Here is a 21,777-nt window from a genome sequence, read left to right on the forward strand (position 1 = left end):
AACAAAGCATAACCAGCATAAGTTCTACTTTGAAGGCAACATTCCGGAAGAAGTTGCGGATTACAAATACCTCGAAATTGACTTCAACAAAAATCTAAACTAGAATGGTTGTAGAAAGAAAAGAACTTCGGGGGGTTAGAAAACATTTTACGCTTTTCAAAATAGGTGTAGAGACGCATAGTTAAGAGACTAGAAAACCCCTCAAATTCTTTTTGGTCTTCAAGTGATTCCGGTGATTCTCTATGGTTGTGATCTATGAGTCAGCTGTACATCCGACATGCAGTGGAGACAAATTGAGAAAATTCAGAAGCGTTCAATTACAAACAAATTTAAGATTAAAAGTGCAGTTCCTTCTGATATCTTGTTAAGTGAAACAGGGACTCCTCCTATTGAAGCAATTGCTATGGTGCAAGTCATAAGATATGTAAAAAAAATTGAGCAAATGGAAGAGGGTCGATGGCCTACAGTTGTCTTTAGTGATAGATTGTGCAATAGAAAAAAAACTTGGATGCAGCAAAATAACAAATGGTTTAGTAAATGGGGTATTTGCTTGAATACGTGTCCCATAAAAATCAAAGACAAAAAAGCTTTTATTATGGAAAAGTTCCACACGCGTACTTGGGATAAAGAGCTAGAAAGAAAAAAAAAATTACAATATTGAAGTGTTTAATCCCACTCATAGTCATCAACCAAAAGCATATATAGAGGCCAATATCTCTTGAAGAGCCAAAATTCTTATTGCTCAATTAAGGACTAATTCTCATCAACTCCGTTGTGAAATAGAGCGTTGGAAAAGTCTAAAGGAAGTGTGGGAGTAAAGAGTATGCATTTTTTGTTCTTCCGAAAAAGTGAAAACAAAAGAACATTTCATTTTAGAATGTGAGGCCTTCAAAGACAACAGGGAAAGTTATGCAGATATGAAGGCAGCTAGCTCTTGGGATAATCTATTTAGCGAGGGGTTTGTCAAGAAGCTGGGAACATTTATTTTGAAGCTTCACAGACAAATGGTCGAATACATCACGCTGATGAAGAAGCAATCTGTCCCATAGACTATCTTTAGCCTCGTAGACGTTAAAATACTTTCTTTCTTTCTTTCTCTATTCTGTCATACCTATTTCTATTTCTATTTTGTATTTTGATGAGCATCAAAGAGGATATATATATTGTGTCAGTACCTATTTTGATCACATCCGGTGTTCTATAATTTAGCATATATGAGGTTGGTATTAAGCACTCCTCAAGTAAAAGCTTTATAATGTCATATTAAATTGTTCTCCGTTGGATGGTTCTATTACAAGCTACCCGGATTCTCAGTTGGATGGTTCTATTAAAATGATGTATGCAAGTGAAAGCACGTACGAATTTTTGTATTCACCCTCAATTTAACGTATAAAGAGTAGCTACCGTCAATGTAAATGTTTCACTACTATTTAGTATTTACATTGTAGTTCAGCCATGCATAGCATTATCAAATGTCACTTAATGCTGTAAACTGTTTCGAATGAAGCAACCAGATACTGTAGTGTAAAAGCTAATTTTGCTGATAATATTGTTCCCTTTTATATTTTGGAAAAATACAATTTATATTTATGGATCATAACCTCAAGGTACGAAGGCAGAAATTTACTGAGTACTCAGAATGATTAGAAGTTTGGGCATATGTGATCAGCAAAACTCCTTTCGCTGACAACTGACGACGAACTTCATCCTTCCCTTCGGAACTGAAGGCAGGCAAGAAGCTAGGCTTATGATCAAAAACAAATTTACACCGCACTTTCCATATGGAAAAGCACCAGTATGCTCAAATAATGCCAACGCCCATAAAAAGCAACACAAACAAGAGCACGGCCTTCACCAAACAATGCAGCCCCGCCAGTGAACCCTGCCTGAAGAAACTCTATGTGAAGATCCTCAAACCAACTCCAGCAACGCCTAGCAAACCAGTAGAAGCAGAGAATGTCTAACTGCTTCCATCTAAGGCCAGGCTGGCCAAGACTGATGAACTTTGTTCCTTGAAAGCAAAACACATTGCGTTTTAAACGCTGGTGCTCAATTTTTAAGAGTGCACATTAGAAAATCCATAGCATATCAAAAAAATAAATGCGATGATATTGTGGTCAAAAAGAGCACACATATAATCTAAAAATGGTGTTAAGATCTAAGATGCTGCTGCATTTATTTCACATTAAGCGTCGTAAGACAATCCATGTCTGCAGACCAGCTAAAAGATTAATTCTAGCCAAAAGAACACAAGCAATTGTTATAAATGGAGAGAGATGCTCGTAAATAAACATTTTCATTTATAATAAAGCTGAATACAGAGTTTATTCGAAGACTCGAACATAACTTCAGAATAATGCTGCATTAAGTACACCCTTTGTGCAGATACAGAGTTTACTGGATTTCAATCCCTAATGTATACAACCTACAAAACCCAAAATACCCCAAAGAATCTTGGTAATAGTAGTTCAATTGATAACTTAAGCAGGAATGTTCCCGCCTTTTCCCCTTCAAAATGCTAGAACAGGCAAGCTATAATTATAGCTGGATAAAATTACAACGACAAAGGCTTGAAAATTCTGCCTTTGTTCAGCAATAAACATACAAGCAAATCTAACACGATCTGAAAATGTACACATTAGCGGAACTCCTTCCGTAAATAGAGTGAAGGGCTAGAAAAATCGTTTGTATTCCCGGCAAAATTCTGGCTCGTCTCTGCTCCACCACTAAATCCTCCACTTCGACAAGGTGTGTTGAAGATCTGAGCAAAGTCCATTGGAAAAGGCTACAACAAACAAAAATTATTGAATGATGAGAAGCAAACAATTATATCCTGAGAGCAATCAATGAAGTGCAACGAAGAAATTTTCTAGAACTTTGTATTAGAATATTAAAAGAATGTTTCATAAAGGGCCACAAAAAGCAAAAAAATAATCATACGGCATGTAGACACACGTCCATAATGGCAAATTTATCCTGACAGCAATGCACACCATGTGAAGTATATCTGAAATATTAATGCGCAAACAACGGACTTCCAAATCAACGATCTGAGTATAGCTAAAGACAGTTCATTCTGGGACCAGGGCATGATTAGATTGCCGGCATTCAAAACCCCCAGTGAAAATGTGTAGCTTATTGTAATTCAAAACCCCATTAATGATATGGTAATGCAAACTAACAAATTAGCACGATAATTCCCGTGTGTATTCATGTAAATACTATAGAATAAACATGTTAGCATTTTATCTGAATAAGATTTTTTTTCAGAACGCAAAAGCACAATTGTATTATATTGAGACAATATAAAGGTATCAGATAGTACATCATCGAGCTTTAAGAAGCTGGAAAATCTTAGACTTAAAAACAAAAACTAGAGGATGAGTCCCTCCATAACGGAAGCGATTTGAGCTAAGCCACATACAACAAAGTATTGGAAACTCCCCTTGTTAAAAAAACAGGCATACAAGCAATCAACTACAGTAATGAAACTCAAAGAGAGAGTGAAGGACTATACAAGTCATTCATAGTCCCAATTAAATTTTGATTCATCTCCTCTCTGCCATTAAGTTCTCCATACTGTGAGGAAGACCATGAAAAATATAAGAGAAAAATGCAACCTGACAGGCTATAAAAACAGAAAAACAATAAACTAATCAAATAGAACTAAAAGGAACTGAACCAGGCACTAAACGGCTCTATGCGTCTAACTGCATGCTCTTCGGGCTCTTAGGCATGATAATGTTTGATACCTTTTTTCCACTAATAGGGTAGTTGAGGAAAACAAGTCCGTAGAAATATGACAAACACGTTCAACTGTAGATGCAGACTAGTGGTTACACACCCCTGGTTCCATGTGGCACCAAAGCCAGAAGCTGGTATAATAGTGATCGGAAGTTCTCAATGAAGATGCATCCATTTCACATACCTCAATGAAATAGCATGATTTCCAGTTATCAACATGAGCTTAAAGGGGATTGGCAGCCGGTATCATATTTTTTCAACCGATATTCGGATAATATTTAACGGTGCAATAACACGCAAATTGATTAAATCTGTTTCCAAAAATTAACAGAGGCTACAGGCTTCCTTTTCTTAGCTATAAATTGGGAAAAGGAATAGTTAAGATGTTATCCTAAAACAAAACATGACAATTATTTTCAGACATTCTGTCATCATAACAAGGAAGCTAGAAGTTCATCGAGTGAAAAAAACCATGTGGGCATTACTGCTAAGTCAATGTTCACAGCAATGCCAAACAGGACGTCTACAAAAAATGCCAAATAACTATTAATGATGAAATATTACACTTAAGGTTTTCAATATACAACCATCCTAACTGGGTTTTGTACAACGGACTATCACAATAACTGAATAAACCTTTTACTGTTACAAACTAAATTCAAATAACGAAACTATTTCAAAATACCATCCCTTCAAAATATTTGGTTTTTCCCATAACCTAGAAATCAGCACGTCCTGATGACAAACTCCCTTGGGCCACTAAATTTGAGTCGATTCTGTATCACGTCAAGAAAATAAATCTGTTTAAAAAAGCTGCACTTCTTTTACCTGGTATGGTAACTCTTAATATGTGCCCATCTGCACTTTTGGATTCAGAAAACACTCAAACTGGAGATGGAGGTCGCCCATTGGCTTGCACCATGACCTGGGTACACCCTGCTGATCATTTTCTGGCTCAATCAGATCATTCTTGAGGTTCTACTGCTGGTCACCCTTGACATAGAGTTGGCCATGATGTTCATGACTGCCAGTATTGGCACAGTGCTGGCCACTGTCCATGACTGAGGGGTGGTGTAGAAGCTGGCCTCCACCCCAGGTTAATGAAATACCTAGGTTTGACAAGTTTCCACTGTGCCATCTCTGGACCATAGCAGCCTGTGCAGTCCCAGAAGGGTAAAGGAAGATGGAAGCCAATTCTGGCAACATCCCAAACCTGCAGCAAAAGGATCAGGGATGGCCCCCAAGGATAAGGATCCTCCTGTTGCAGGCAGTATTCCAGCAGCAGCTTAACATGACACTCTGCACCAACCAATTGGCCTGATGACTTTATTTTTAGATCTCTAGTGGTTTCATCTGTGCTGCCATTATGGCAATTTTTTTTTGGACCATGTGCAGTATCCATTTTGATCTGTTGATAGGCCTGGTATATATTTATGGTGCATGTCCTTATTACTAATAGGATTAGAAGGCATTTTATTCAGATAAAAACTTACTAATCAACTGAATGTTCAGACATTCATGTTATAGCAGTGTTTTTACTTGTTTTCTCTCTTGGATTGACCTATTACATTACTCGTGATTCTTCTGAATGAATTTCAAACCTTAGGAGTCTAGAAACAAATCCTTCCATTATGCCCATCATACCCAGTCGATAAAAAATAACCATGGCTCACCACCACTATGCACAGATATTTACTTCCATAGTTTACTATCCTTCCATAGGGTTACTTCCAACCTAACCCATCGACGGTGATGAGGATTCCACTCTACATTAATGGTGATTTACACTCCTAGGGTTTATTGGAAACACCATACCTCTGCAAATTATGTTAGTTCGTTTTCACAATGTATGCCACCGACTGAGCTTCTGCAAACTCTAAAACTAGCTCAAACTGTCAGATTTATTTTACTAGTTTACTATCTCTACATTCTGAGCTCTTCACCACTTGGCTTTTACTTTGCCATTTGGCTCCTAAAAATGGTCGCATCCAGCACTCAAACCAGAAGTAAATATGAAACTGGCTCCCGATTTATATGAAAAAGATGACTTCAGGAGAAGATTGATAATATAAGACTCAATGAGTTCTCTCTCCTTTGCTAAAAAATTGTATCCTAAATTAGATAAAATATAATCCTGGGGCCTGCATAAAAGACAACAGAGCCAAACAATCAATAAACATCTCAATTTGAACATCATACATTTGTATGAAGGAAACAAACAAGTGTCAAACTTTAACGCTTTTGAGTATTATTACCTATTACCTGCAAGTGTGACAAGTTAAAATTGCATCAAATTTCTAGAATTTCTCAGTCTATTCATATATGATAGACTCATCCTTTTCCTGTGATAAATGCACTTTAGGCTACTTAAGAACTCATGACAACAAGGTTAGCACCTTCAATAAAATTCCATGGCTTCTCTAAAGGAGAGATTAGCACATATGTGTGTCTATGCAATCAAGACCTGAAACTCAATACATCTTAATATTATTGCACAGAAAAATACATCAAGGTTTACAAATGAATTGAGTCAGCATATCCAGCCTAGACCCAGTCTCAAGAGTGTCTACATCCCCGCAGAAAATATCAATTCTGGCTGAAACCAAGACTGCCAATTCTACTATGAACATGTTGCTCTCACCCAACTAAAAGAGGGTGATCACCATTGAATGATGTCTCATTTCCATGAAAAAATAATCCTATTAAATTACTAACCATACAATATTGCACATTTTTCCACTATATTGACTATCCTCCACCTGACTCCCAAAATGCCTCCTTTCCAATGAAGAGTTCTGATTAAAAGAATGGTGTACTCAAATACAACATTTTTCCAAAACATTCATTCAATTCTGCAATCCCAAAACAAATACCTGCTATCTCTGTTCTGCAACAAATCACACCATGGCCATATGTTATGACATAACGAAAGTCTGTCTTCAACCAGTAGGCTCTAGTTGAGCACTAATCATGCAAGCACAAGGATCTTAAATGACAAGCAGGCTTTCTGGACATATCACTACTTCCTAATCGATCTAGCTTTCCTGAAGTCACATTGCCATTGGGGACTTTGGCTATATATTGTTTCATATGACACTCTATTTTTATAATCCATAAAAGAATTGCCATATGACCACTTCTGATCCTTCCAAATCAGTCCCCAGCCATCCAAGGCTCAACTTAAATAGTATAGATTTTGCTTGTGAGTAGTAGGGAGTCATTGTATATGATTGATAACTCTGCAACTCTGCCTGCCTCCCATCTCAGTCCCAATAGACTCCCCAAGTTTGAAAAACCTTATTAACAAATTTCCTTCCTGGGAAATGAGGAAATAAACCAATGTATGCCCTAGCAGAGGAAAAGTGGATATCAACCTTGCTAACAAATCCTATACACTTCTTGCACATTCAAATTCCCAATGTGTCAATGTGTCCTTGCATATCAGCTTTCAAGCCTACCAAATCTTCTTAACAATGACTAATCCATAAATTTTAAAAGCGTTGGCACCACCAATTACATCAAATATCCCAGAAGTAACCTTTATGCTGTCCACAAAAAGTGGACAGGATTCTTTGCAATGGGATACAAGCACCTACCACAGGGCCTCCCATTCATTGGCCTAACAATGTATTTCTGTCAACACTGCCTACTGAGCTCATATACAAGTAAAACGATGCACTCTGACCTCTTTAGGCCTCATACAAATATCACATGATGCTAGCGGTAAATCTCTCTTCCCTCTAAGGAACCACCCAAGGAGCATCCTAATTTTCCTATAACTTGTCGCAAAGGGAAAAAGGTGAGAGGATTGCTATTGCTTGCAACCCATTGCTATGGTATTCTTCTTGAAAGTAAATATCCTAACAGAACTATCCCTGAAGCTTGTTCTTAAAGGGGATTTCCATATATCTTATAAGCTGTACCAGTTGTATAACTTTTCCAATTCTTAATATGCCAATTAGGAAAGAGCCTTTATCTTCTCCCAAAACAGGTAGGAAATTATTTGCGCAAGAATTATCAGCACGATGTTTAGGTCAGTACAAAACTGTTGGCAAGTGATCAATTTTGACCAAGCCTTCCTGGTTTACAGTAAAATAAACAAGCTTGACGAATTCACCTACAAATTATTCTGAATGAAATAGAAGAAAGATGAAGTGCAAAGTGTAAATTACAATGACAACACATCGCATAAGGCCACCAGCTACTATATTTTATCAAATTTCCCCTACTAGAGGAAACTGTTCCTGATGTCAAGCCTAGGTGGGAAAACACCCCTTCCAAAAAAGTAAAACACAATCCTTTGATTGTGTAGTGAGGGTCTTGGTATGAACCCCTGTTCCTGCTATGAGTGGCAGTATGCTTTGTTGGAGGGAAGTTCAAAAAAATTTGGTGGCCTCCATGCTTCCGAACAAAACCAATATAAGCATGTTGAACCCTAAAAGTCTGAAGTTGTAGTATACTTGGGGGGTAATATGGGGTACCTAGGGAGGTACCCAAGGGGAATAATAATAGTTAGCAGCTATGTAAATAAAGCTCATGTAGTAATGTGATGGCAACTAAAATAAGGAGGCTTATTAGAAAGTTCCTCCTCTAGAATGCTCCTAGCAGGTGGATACTAGATAGTATTATATAAAGAAGTATAAGCAATGTCATGGTGTATGGTGAGTGTATGGTAATTGTAGCAAGCATGCATTGTTTGTGGAGTTTTTTCCTTCCTTGAGGAATAGTATATGGTATTACCCTAACTCAAGGGTTTCATATACATTTTTGAGTTCATTCGTTTGTATGTGCATGATTTGATTTATTGTTGAAGTTAAGGATTTACTGCTTTTACGCTACTGCATGGGCCTTACTTACTAGAAATGGCCTTATTTACATAGCAAGACATAGCTACTAACTGTTATTATTCCCCTCAGGTTTGATTTATTGTTGAAGTTAAGGATTTACTGCTTTTACGCTACTGCATGGGCCTTACTTACTAGAAATGGCCTTATTTACATAGCAAGACATAGCTACTAACTGTTATTATTCCTCTCAGGTGCCCCATATTACCCTGCTATGTGTATACTACATAGTACAGAATTGGGAGTCAAGACTAATGCAAAAGATATTGTGCATGTTGTAGAATAGGAGCACGACCTCAAAATAGGACCAGAACTGGCAAAACCAGGTGATCCTACTGGTTTCGGGCTGCATCCGTACCAGACTAGCCAGATCCCTACGAAACTAGCCTTAAAATGTCAAACAAGCCGATTTTGTACATACTACATAACTAACCAATTCCGTACAACATCATACAGTCATGGCTAGGGACCACTAAAATTCAAGTTTTTTATAATTACTTTAAAAAAGTGTTACCGGTTCTATATGGCCACAGCTAGCAACCACTAGGAGCCAAATTTAAAAAATAATAATAAAAATAAAATATTGAATGTGAAAGAAAAAAAATAGCCCTGGTAAATAATGGTAATATAAGTAAACCTTAATCTTTAGTTTTCCATCCTTTTACTTGAACCTTACATTACCATTAATTATTTTACGATGTTTGAAGTGGTTCCAACCTCGTTGGACTTCATATGGAGCAAGTGCAATTTTAGATTCCGTTAAAAATTCAGCAAACTTAACAATTTCAGGATTCACAAGATTGCAATGTTTCCATTGAATTCTATCATGTGCGAGGGTATGGAACTAACATTTAATCAAGAGCATCAAGCCCTCTATGTACCTTGAAGGCTTGATGCTGGTGGCATTGATTGTTGAACTCCTCTATAATGACCCTAGTAAAAATGTACCAGTTGAGGATTCTGAACCAAAAAATGTCAAACAAGCCAATTTTGTACATAGCTAACCGATTTCGTACAATGTACAGTCATGGCTAGGGACCACTAAAATTCAACTTTTTTATCAATACTGTAAAAAGGTATCACCGGTTCTATGTGGCCACAGCTAGGGAGGGACCACTAAGAGCCAAATTTAAAAAATAATAATAATAATAATAAAATATTGAATGTGAAGGAAAAACAATAAAAAGTAACCCTGGTAAATAATGGTAATATAAGTAAACCTTTATCTTTAGTTTTCTATCCTTTTACTTGAACTTTACATTACCATTAATTATTTTACGATGTTTAAAGTGGTTCCAACCTCATTGGACTTCATATGGAGAAAGTGAAATTTTAGATTCTGTTAAAAATTCAACAAACTTAACAGTTTCAGGATTCACAGGATTGCAACGTTTCCATTGAATTATATCATGCGTGAGGGTATGGAACTAGCATTTAATCAAGAACATCAAGCCCTCTATGTACCTTGATGTTCGTGGCATTAATAGTTGAACTCCTTTGTAATGACCCTAGTAAAAATGTACCATTCACTCGAGAAAAATCAGTGATTAAGCATGTTAAGCTTTTTCTATCTTATCTTAATGTTTAGAAGGTGATATTGAGCATCCCAATATAGGCAACAATTTTGATGATATGTATTTGTTTGTTGTACTGTGATTTTTTTCGGACTCTAGAGGCCATTTAGATCCTCTGCTAATGTATTTTGGTTCAAATATGGTCTGCACTTGGTGCCATTTTTGGTTATAAGTACCCTTGCTATATACATGAGAAACTTTGCATATTTGTGTATAATGCTATGAAACCGGATTCGTCCCCTAGGCCCTATGTGTCCCGAATCCAGCGAATTGGACATGATTCAGGCAGATTTGTGTCCGAAAAACAGGACATGTCGTGTCTGATTGGGACACTTCGAATCCAGAACGTGTCCCGATTTTCGGAAACAAATAAGGAAATCAAGAACCCGCACAGTGTTATAAAGGCGTATTTCCCCATTCTATTTGCACATTCACTTCTTTAGTTTGTTGTGGGTTTGTTGTGGGTGTTTGGGAGCAAGGAGCAAAAGGTGTGGGAGCATTTTCAAGGAGATTCAAGCAACAGGTAAGTGATAGAGCCTGTCAGATTTGATGATGGTGACACTATAGAGGGGTCATCCTCCACACCAGCAGATGCACAGATGACTGGATACAGAGGAGGAGGATGCAGCAGAGGAGAGCAGTGGTAACCATGATGATCAGGACAGTGATGCTGATTTTGATGATGACTATGAGACTTGTAGTTGTAGTTGTTTTGTATTTATTATTTCTATTTGCCATTGGCATTGCATTACCTATGTAAACAGTGACACATTTTGATTTTGATGACTTGATGAGAAAACTACAATATCTTTATCTTACTATTTTGTCTTTCTCCTATTGGATCATTGATGAATTGAATATGTATTATAAATTTATAATTTATCACTTATCATTTATGTCACAATTGTATTTGTAATATGTATGCATAATGTTACTTTATAAAACTTACGTCTAGATGAAGATCTATGTTTGAAATTAACTTTGAATCAATGAATTTGTATCATGAATGAGAATTTGTGTAAGAAATATCTAATTTTTAATATATATATATATATATATATATATATAATGTATCCGAACGTGCCTGTTCCGGGGGGTCAACATGTCCATATCTGACACTCGATTCCCCATATCCATCGAATCTCGAATCCCCGTGTCAGGTGACTTAGTATAATGGTTTGGATTCATATGGATGCACATGAATATTCATGTTTTCTTCAAAATTTGAATATTTTATGTAATTTTTTGGTCAACGTCAACCAGTCTTGCAGTCCAGTTTTTGTCCAATTCTGGTCCAGTTCAGGTTTTTGGGGTCAACAGGTTTAATGACCAGTCTGGTTTTTATAAGAATGCATGCAGTTTAAATGTGAGTTCACAATCTCAGAATGATTTCAAGAAATCAACTTTGATGTTTCTCATAACAAGCACCAAAATTGAACTGAAATAAAACTACAATTTTACTTGAGCATAACTATGAAACATTTAACAACCAAATGCTATAGAAATCATACTATGGATAACCTAATGTATATAACATACCGAGAGGCAACTGAATGATGGAGATGAATTGTCGCCTGCAAGAGGAGTATCCATGGAAAACATATTTTCTTTACAACTGGAGTCATCCTCAGCAGTCTTCTCCTCGAAAATTGGAGAAGCTTGTGACATTAGAGTCGGAGGTTCTTTAGCAGAATCAGTAGCCAGAATTTCCTCTGCCTCCAAGTATGCAGAAGCAGCATGCTCACTTAGATGTTGGATCAAGCCAAGGGCATCATCTGTTCCATCTTCATGGTTTAGAAAGATTCCCATCTCCTACAGTGTCAATTCAGAAATTTAGAAAGCATTCATATTATGTATGAAATGGAAATGTCAATCAATAAAATAAAGTACATCCTTTGCAAAAACAAAACTTGTAATTTACTTTAAAACCTGTTTACACAATTACTAGGACCTCTTTCCATTTATTATAACGCTGCAATTAACTATTTTGACAATACAAAAATACCTACAAATATAACACTAACAAAATTTAAATGACCAAGTTTCAACACCAAAAACGCTCTAAATGTTTCCAAAGACAACTGTCTGTGAGAATGGAATCAACTGTCAGTATTATATGCAGAAAGACACGGGAAGTTCGGCATGATCAAAGAACAACTGATTAATTACTAAATACAAACATAGTGAGCAAGATGAATCTCAGGGATGCTAATAAGTGGCAGCTGCATAATATAATATCATTTCACTCCTATTGTTTTTTCAGTTTTCATTGTAACAAAGGTAATGATCAACCAAAAGTCAGCAATTTCAATTGTCGATTTTTTTCATTCAAGATTTTCCCGACTTATTCCCAGTGCTTGCCAATTTTTACATAGTCCCAATTTTCTAATTTGTTGAACCCCAATATTTTTCCAAAGTTTTTTTTGGTTTCCTGATATATTGACCCCCACTAAAAAAAAGAGTTACTCCCAACTCTAATTTTCTCAACATCAATATCAATCACTATCCTCCATGTCTGGAAGTTTATGGGAGACTAACATGGAGGTTTAAGGGAGATCACCTATTTTAAGCAATTCTGAAAGTGGATCTCACAAACATATAACTAAGAAATGGGGCTGATTAGTATTATGTAGTACTCATATTAGGGATCTGTCAGCAAATATTAATTTTGAACTTAAAAAATCAAAGACGATATTAGAATGCTGGAAAGTAGAACAAGACCACATACATAGACAAACAGACTAAGTAGCACCATATGGTGTAAGAAATTGGCATATCACTGTTGAAATGTAACTAGTGTCAGTCTTCATAATTGTACATGAGTCATGATGTAATTATTGTTGTACTTGTCAAAAGAAAAAGGAATTATTTGTAAAAGGAAATTATTTATTAAATGGGTTTCTTGCCCATTGGTTATTTGTCCTAGGTCAAAGCACCCATTGAGTGCTATATGGATTTTATTGAAAAGTCAAAGTCATGGTCATAATGTAAATTCCCTTGAAGGGCTCTTGTATAAAAGAAAGATAAATATTATTGTATAATGTTGTGTCTAGAAGCCACCAAAGTGAAAAGTCAGCCAGCCTTCATGTCAGCCTGGGAGAGGCCTAATCTACCCCTCAAAACACTTGTAAAAGAAGAAGCCCATCCTCATTTGGAGACACAATCAAGCAATGAGTTCTCTGATCTGGTCTAGAATGAGAAAGAGGAGCGAGGTAGCAATAGAGAAGCAGCAAAAGAAGGAAGGTCGAATATTTCTGTCTCTAGCATTCCTACAGTTCACACGTGCGAGTCTGCTGGAGGAAACTAGTGTTTGCTCAGATTTGAAATTACAGAGATTTCGTTGGAGGGTTTTGGCTGGCTTGTCTTTTGGTTGGTCTTGGAAGTCTTCAGTGAATTGATTCTATAAGGAAGAGTTTCTGGGTTTTCCCCTTGTGGGGTTTTGCCCTAGCTTGGAGCCTATTTCTGGTGTCTCCTTGTTTGCATTGTGATCTTCCTATTGGCATTTGTCTTGATGATGAACTGAACAATATAATAATGGTGAAAAACTAATCTAATATCACAAGAAAGTGTCAAGAGTTAAAAGAAATCAAATTAATAATTACCCTAACTACTCTGCCCTGGATTTCTCAACAATCACTAGATATCCATTAAGAAGTTTCCATGCTTGATCATGTATAGTGAATTCAAAATAAAAGCATTGCTCACTGTCATTGCCATTTTTGGTGATTTTTTAAACCGAAAGCATTCTAACTTCTCAAAGACAAGACTAGCTATACTGCCATACAGACAATTCAACCTGACACCTAGAACCCTTTGCCAAATAGAGAGCATAAGAGCGTAAACCATTATGTTATTATCTTTATATAATAATACATTATACAAACACACAACAGACTAAGTAGAACCATATGGTGTAAGAAATTGACATGTCACTGGATATCCATTAAGAAGTATCTATACTTGACCATTATAGATTGAAATTCATAGAAATCAAGTACGAAGTATAGTGAATTCAAAATAAAAGCACTGCTCATTGTCATCGCCATTTTGGGTGACTTTGAAAACCGAAAGGATTCTAACTTTTCAAAGACCAGAATAGCTATCCTGCCATATCACTCTCACACAGACAATTCAACCTAACACCCAGCACCCTTTGCCAAATCAAGAGCATAAAGCTCAAACTATTATGTTATTATCTTTATTTAATAATACAATATACAAACACACACGGATATGCATTAGAAACTTCTTATAACTAATTATTGTATTTTTTAATTCCTTGACTAATCAAAAAGTTTTCATCATACATTTAACTTTTCAAGCAAACACTATTGAATAAGAAAGATTATTAAATACTCAACCATGGTTTCAAGATGCTAATTACTACTATCTTTCCTCTAGGAATGATATTAGGTTTATGGACATAACTGAGAATAGTAAAAGTGCTCTAAGGTTGTATGTTAATGACTTCGTCTAATATGTGAAAAAGTAGTTGATACTAGCAGCCACCACTAAACCTTCTTATTATAAAAAGGCCTCATCATTCCACAGATCACATCTACATACAGCTGAATATTATAACTTGTGCTAACATTTATAAAGATCACAATTTCTTATCACAACTAAGCTGCAAAAGAAAGTGCTCAAATAAAAAAACTACCATAAACTATAATATCACTCTAAGACGAGTAATTCTTCTGTAGTGCTTGAAACTAACAATGCCAAGAACCAGCATAGCCAGAGGAAGGTCCTGCTCAATGTTTTTAAACTCAGACTTGGGCATAGAATCAATCAAGGGTCAACTTGGAGTCGGATTCAGACTTGGATTGATTCACACCAAGTTGATGTCAATAACTCAGTTTACTACAAAATACCTAAGTTACTAGGATTCGGATTCGGATCCGCCAGCATTTTGAAAAGTTGGGATCTGGATTCCCCAATGGGGGTGAGATCAGGGCAGCACGTGGAGGTCGCCTCCCATGTGTGAAAACAAGTGGATACGATGGGAGGGACGGGCCTCCCGGTCCCTTCACATCTTCGCATGCACCGAGAGAGGTACCATCTTAATGTCAGCCGTTCATGTGAGCAATTATTCAGCGTCTATGTGTGGGGGTGGCAGAGTGTTAAGGCAACGCGCGATGAATGCACCAGGCATTCGTCTCTGCATTCGGATATGGTGTTGGGAGTTGTGGTGGCTACCGGGAAGGAGGAGGAAGTGTCGGAGGTCGACACTTGTTGGAAACGGAGTGTGGTTGCTCGCTGTGGAAATATACAGGGGTAGTGGGCTCGTTTGGTCCTTGCGGCTGGGAATCCTGGTTATTGGTGGCAGAAGGAAAGACTGGGTGCAAAAGAAAAACTCCTCGCGGTCTGGAGGTAACCTGTTCTACCTCGTTCTTATAGGGTGGTGGAGCTCGTCAGTAAGGAAACCTCGCAACTGGAGGAGGAAGCCCAAGTGCCCCTGCTCTAATAGTGATTTCTGGTGCGACGAGGCCTGGTGGGTTCGCCTATGGTTTTTGGCTATCGAATTTGGTAGGTGGTGGCCGATTTTGCGCTCGTCTTGGGACGAAAACAGCTCCCCTATCCCTGGGTGGAGCTCCATCATTGGTGGTATTCTGGAAGATGGAGGTGTCATGATTATCTGGTGGGGGTGGTCCTTCGTGGGTAGGAGTCGTCTTGGTGAATTCATATTATTCCGGGTGGTGTTGCTCGGGTCTTATGTCTGCAGGAAGTGTTCTTTCGGGTGGAAAGTCTGGTGTTTGGTGCATGTTCAAGGCATGCCTCCGTCGTGGGAAGCTATGAAACCATCGGCGCAAAGGGGCTGCTCTTCCTCCCCTGTTGCCCTTGCTTCTGAAGGGGTGACAGACCAGGCTCTGGTCACAGTGACGCCTTGTCGGGGTGGCAAAACAGTTGGGCATGCACGTAAAAGCAATGTAGGTGTGAGAGGAGGCCGTGGAGGTGGCAAGCGAGGGGTGAGCAGAGGTGAAGGGTCGCACGGCCATGGGCAGACTCGCAGGGGCAGCGGCACCCGTGGCGGCAAGGCGAAGCATGCACCGTTCGCACCCGAGGCTCAGGAGGGGCAAGGTCTCCAGCACTATTGCCTGGAGAACTGTCGTGCTCTCATTACCAATTTGATGGACAGGGTGGATGCTGCAGAATGAGTTCGACGTGAGGAGCATGCGGTGCAGATGGCCTCTCTAGAGCAGTTGCATTACTTTCAAAGTCAACTTTAGGAAAGACTGGTTGTGGTCTAGCGAGGGCAAAACCAACTCACGGAGAAAGTATAAAAGTTGGAGACATGGATGGCGCACTACGAAGGACACATTCAGTGTGACTTCCGCCCTCCTCCACCTCCTAGAACGGCCCCAGACAACCTTGCATCCATTACGTCAAATGACTAGTATGATTTCTAGTGTTTTTTACGTTTTAGCTGTGTTTTGGTGCCTCTAGCCCAACCGTTTATGGACGATGTCCTTAGCTACTTTTTTGTATTTTTGTCATCTGGTGAACTTTTTGGTCAACAAACCTGGTCGGGGTGAGACCACCTGTTTTGGGATGGACTCCATGTACTCCTTTTTCCGACATTAATAGAATATTGACTTACAAAAAAAATGGGATCTGGATACACGAAGGAAACGACTAGTACAAATAATATAAATATATTTTTTATAATTTTAAAAATAAAAATTATAAATTTATAATATATAGTTTATATATATATATATATATATGTAAAATGTAATACTTATATAAAACAATTAATGTAATGCATTAATAAACTTAAACTTAATATACTATTAATATATCATTTATGTATTAAGTAGTAAGTATTCATACAAATTAAATAGTTTATAATTAATGTAAAACATAATATTAACTATTATAAAAATTATTATTATTAAAAATTACATATGATAAAATTTATTTAATTATTATTAATTAAATTAAAGTGACAAAACTATTTAGATTCCTTTATAAAGTGAATTGGATTAAGGGATTTAAGAAGATAAAGTATCTGAGACCAAACACTTGGGAGCTGGGAATTTAAAATTCACATTAAGTGTTTTTCCGACAGAATGAATTTATGTCAGAGCTAGCTAGCTAATAATCGTGTGACTCGCCCCAATGGGTTTTTCAATAATATGTCAAATGTCCATTTGAATAATCGCATGTCACACATTTATTAACATGTCTGCACATGTTGTGACCTGACTTTCTGACCAACACACCTTTTTTCCTTTTCAGGCTCTTCGATTAAGCTAAAAGAGAACACATTTCATTTTGCAAGTCTTGCTTATTACGAAGGGTCCATTCTTTCAAAGTGAGTCACAACGTCAAATGTTTCGACAGACATTTATTAATAGGTCTCCATGTTGAGAAATCCAAAGCGTGGCAAGTTAAATGATTTCTCTTATTATGACATTATCTTGTGATGTTTTCATTATTATTATTCTTTCTTTCAAATTATCTTTTCTTATCATCAAGACTAATGCCAAGCAACAAATAGAGCAGGACACAAGATGTAGTCACGCAACCAAAAAAAAAACCACCTCTACGGGAAAACCCGGTCAAAATTCTTCCTTCAGTAGATTCAAAAGATGAGACGACCAAGACCCTCACAACTTAGACCCAAGAGTTCCTCCATCGAGTCATCCTTGCGTTATCTTCTTCAGTTCTTAGTTCTGTGAGTAGTAGCTCTCCACAGGCAGTTATGACATTATCAATGCTTCCCATATACATATCATTGCTTCAACCTTAGCAATGCTTCAGCCTTTATACATATCAGTACTTCGATCATAAACATATCACCGGGCCCGAATGATTATGACTATGACTGCGACTTCACCCAATCTCTAAAGATGATCTAAAATTGTCTTACTCTAAACTTTATCTTCACTGTTATATGAGATTTGCACCGAACTTGATCACGTGTTGAGTACCGAAGTTTTATCACTTAATTCCACTAAAGTTTTCTTTGCAAAGTATAGCGAAGTCACATCTTTATTGTGTTGTGTCTACACCAGTGTGGAAAAAGTCCCGAAAAAATCAGGATTAATTCCTAAAAATGCGATTTTTTGGCCTAAACGATTATATCGGCCGACTTTTTGACGATTTTTTGAAAAACGAAAAAATCGCGATAAAATCCAATTAATCCCGATTTAATCGAGAGTCGATTGAAAAAATCATTTGCATTATAAAATTTATGGCAGCGGGCATAAAAAGCCGGAAATCGTTCATTTAATTTTTCACTGTCTTTTTGCTTGTTCTGAATCCGCGCTATGGAGAATCGAGGCCCGAGGGTTTCAACTTTAAGTTTTCGGTGTGCATTTTCCAGTTGCAACGTTGCCAACAGGAGCCCGCAAGCCTCGGCCCTCAAGGTTAAGGTATGCTCACTGCTCAGAGCCTCAGACGGTAGACCATACGCTGTTAAAAGTTAAAACTTAAAACTTAAAAGTGACGTATATTATGATTAATATATAATATATAATATATAATATATATTTCATATTTATTACATATATGGCTATGCGCAATGAGCATTGCGGCCCTGCGGGCAGCGGAAAGCCATGGCCCATTATCCAAATAACAGCGTATATGTATTGTGCAATGTGTACACTGTATATTATATAACTGTTCAGTGTTCACTGTTAAGTTTCACTGATATATACCACAGTTGTGAGAGCATTTTGTCATTACATATCGTTCACATGAGCATAGGAATTTCTGTCTTATGTCACTGTTTATAATATATATATCATTGCCATACAGAACAAAATTATTGCCAAATCAAACAAGGTCAAGGTTATTTCCATGTCAAACAACGTCACTTACCATATCAAGGTACTAATATTTAGGAGTCCTATTATCACTTAAGGTCATTCAGCCAGTGTTAACAACTTATGAGTTATACTTATAAGTTATGACCATTGTAAGATACGGTGATAACTGATACCCTCATCTCCAGATATATTAAATAGTAAATACCCAATAAATTTTCCAAAGTTTTGTGTAATCTGTCTCAGAGTCCAGAGAACTTTCATCGAACAGTTTGAGTGAGGTAGGCTGTAGGTACAGTTATTAGGAACCTGGTGTTAACTCAGCAATGCAGACTCTAGCATATCAGTCCCCTTTTGGTGAAGGATATCAGTCCCACTTGAAGAATGCTAGCTCAGAAATTGAGCCCACAGTGTTAACATATAATAATAAATATATATGGCTTAGGTGTTCACTGTTCGAACTTCGGTGGGTCTAAAAATTTAAAATCACTATAAATTTGTAATTTAAATTTTAAATTTATTAATTTGTTTCTAAATTGAAAATTCTGAGTGCAATACAAATTACTAATTATATTTTGTTGATTTGAATTTGTTTCAAATTTTTTTGTGCCCAGGTTTAAACTTTAAATTCCAGCTCAAAGTTTAAAACAAAATGCCGAGGATTTTGGATTCTATGTGGGAGTTTGGTGAGCCTGATGCTACACCCGAAACTGGGGGGGTCAATAGAATGTATTTGACTTGCAAGTTGTGTGGCAAGCATATGTCAGGAGGCATCAACAGATTAAAATTCCATTTGGGGCAAATTCCGGGGCAAAATGTTGAACTTTGCAAAAACACAACTCCAAAAATCATCCGACGGGCCATTCAACCATTGATGGATAAAGAGGGGGGAAAAGACACCAGGGCAGCAATAACAAAACAACTTGTAGGGGGCTCAAGAGTGGGGGGAATTGAGAGAGGCAGTGCTTCTAGCTCATCTTTTTTTGTTCCTAGAACAACAACTGGTTCACAACCTGGGATCAGATCATCAATGAAAAAAAAGGAAAAGGCAGAAGCTGACAAGTTGGTCAGTAGGTGTCTTCTATGGAGTGATGTTCCTTTCAACATTGCCAAGACAAACCCATTCTACCAGCCTATGTTTGATGTTGTTGCTGTCGTTGGCCCGGGGTACAAAGCCCCCACCTTTGCAGAATTGAGAGGGCCTCTTCTTCAAGATGAAAATACTGAGTGCACTGCTAGATTGGCAGAGTTGAGGGCATCATAGGAGCACACTGGATGCAAAGTCATGTCAAATGGTTGGACTGACCAGAAGGGTAGGACCCTTCTTAACTTCTTGGTTAGTTGTCCCAATGGGACAATGTTTATGAAATATGTTGATGCATCTGCACACACTAAAGATGCACGTTTATTATGTGAGTTGTTGGACCTCTTCATTCAGGAAGTAGGCCCAAGCAATGTTGTCCAAGTCATAAAGGACAACGCTGCAAATTATGTTGCAACTGGCAAGATGCTTATGGAGAGGTATCCTAACTTGTTTTGGACACCTTGTGCTGCTCATTGCATTGACTTGATGTTGGAGGATATAGGTAAAATTCTTACTGTGAGGGATAATGTTGAATCAGCCAAGAGCATAACAAAATTTATTTATAATCATTCATCTGTGCTTAGCTTGATGAAAAAATTCACCAACAACAAAGAGTTGGTGTGGCCTGCCATTACACGATTTGCCACTACTTCCATATCTCTTCAGTCTCTATTGAATTCTATGTGGGAGGTGAAGAGCATGTTTCTCTCAGCGGATTGGCGTTCTTTATCTATTAGCCGCAAACCGGAGGGAGAGGGCATATGCAGACTAGTTTCATATGATCAGAGCTTTTGGGTAAGAGTAGAGGAGGTGTGTGCCATTTCAGAACCTTTGGTACACTGTTGCGGGGGAGCGCCCCCCCCCCCCCTTCGAACCCGCTCCCGAAGCGCGCTACGGGCGGGAGCGGCTCGGGAGCGGGTCGGGAGCGCGCTCCCCAAATCGGGAGCGATCGGGAGCGCGCTCCGCTCCCTGGCGAGCGCTTCAGGGAGCGATCGCTCCCGCGCTCCCGGAGCGCTTTTTAATCGGGAGCGATCGGGGAGCGATCGCTCCCTGATCGCTCCCGGGCATTAAAAAACGCTCCGGGAGCGAATTTTAAAAATCCGGGAGCGGTTCGGCGGAAAAAAATTCCGCCGCACCCGAAAAAACAAAAAAATTTAACTAATTTTTTTTGGTTTATAAGCCCAATGGGCCAAAAAAAAATCATTTCAATGAGATTGAGCTTGAGCTTGAGAGCTGAGGAAGAGCAAAGCAGCAAGGAGCAAGAGCTGAGGAGCAAGGAGCCAGAGCTGAGGAGCGAGGAGCAAGTGCCAAGGAGCGAGGAGCAAGCTTGCAGAGGTAAGTAACTTAATCATTTAGTTAGTTTAGTTGGTTAGGTAGTTAGTTTGTTTAGTTTAATTTACCTGTTTGAGTTTAAAGATCATTAATTTAAATTAAATTAATAAATTAAATGAATTAATCCCAATAAACTAAATTAATTTGCAGATTCAAGACTCAAACCCTACAAACATCAAACACGATGGACCTGGGGATTTTTATTGGCATTTTCCTCTTCCTGGTCCCTTTTCTGGTTATTATGGTGGTGGAGAGTAGGAAACGGAGGGGGCCTGAAACTGAAGAGGTGGATGAAGAAGCCGGAGGAAGTCAAATAGGTGAAAACCCCAGTGAGGAGGATGTGGAGGAGGGTGAACATGAGGGTCAAAAAACTAAACAAGACCAAACTCCATTGTGGAAATATGTTCAGAGGGTTGAAACAAGGA

The 21,777-nt window shown here is 38.0% G+C and overlaps 1 protein-coding gene across 1 annotated transcript in view; it reads right to left on the reverse strand.

Moving 5' to 3' along the window:
* Nucleotides 1-2,277: 2,277 nt before the first annotated feature.
* Nucleotides 2,278-21,777, reverse strand: part of LOC149153445 (transcription factor MYB3R-1-like) — a 130,768-nt gene continuing 111,268 nt past the window's right edge. Inside the window, exons 10-11 of the mRNA XM_089441539.1 lie at nt 11,702-11,974; nt 2,278-2,785 (exon numbers count right to left, since the gene is read on the reverse strand). Of these exons, the coding sequence (XP_089297665.1) occupies nt 2,639-2,785; nt 11,702-11,974 (420 nt within the window). The 3' untranslated portion in view covers nt 2,278-2,638. The remainder of the gene's footprint in view (nt 2,786-11,701; nt 11,975-21,777) is intronic.

This window comes from Pinus tabuliformis, chromosome 9 (assembly GCF_031772625.1).
Source record: "Pinus tabuliformis cultivar Carrire ecotype Pingquan chromosome 9, CPIR1, whole genome shotgun sequence".
Classification (NCBI taxonomy): domain Eukaryota; kingdom Viridiplantae; phylum Streptophyta; class Pinopsida; order Pinales; family Pinaceae; genus Pinus; species Pinus tabuliformis.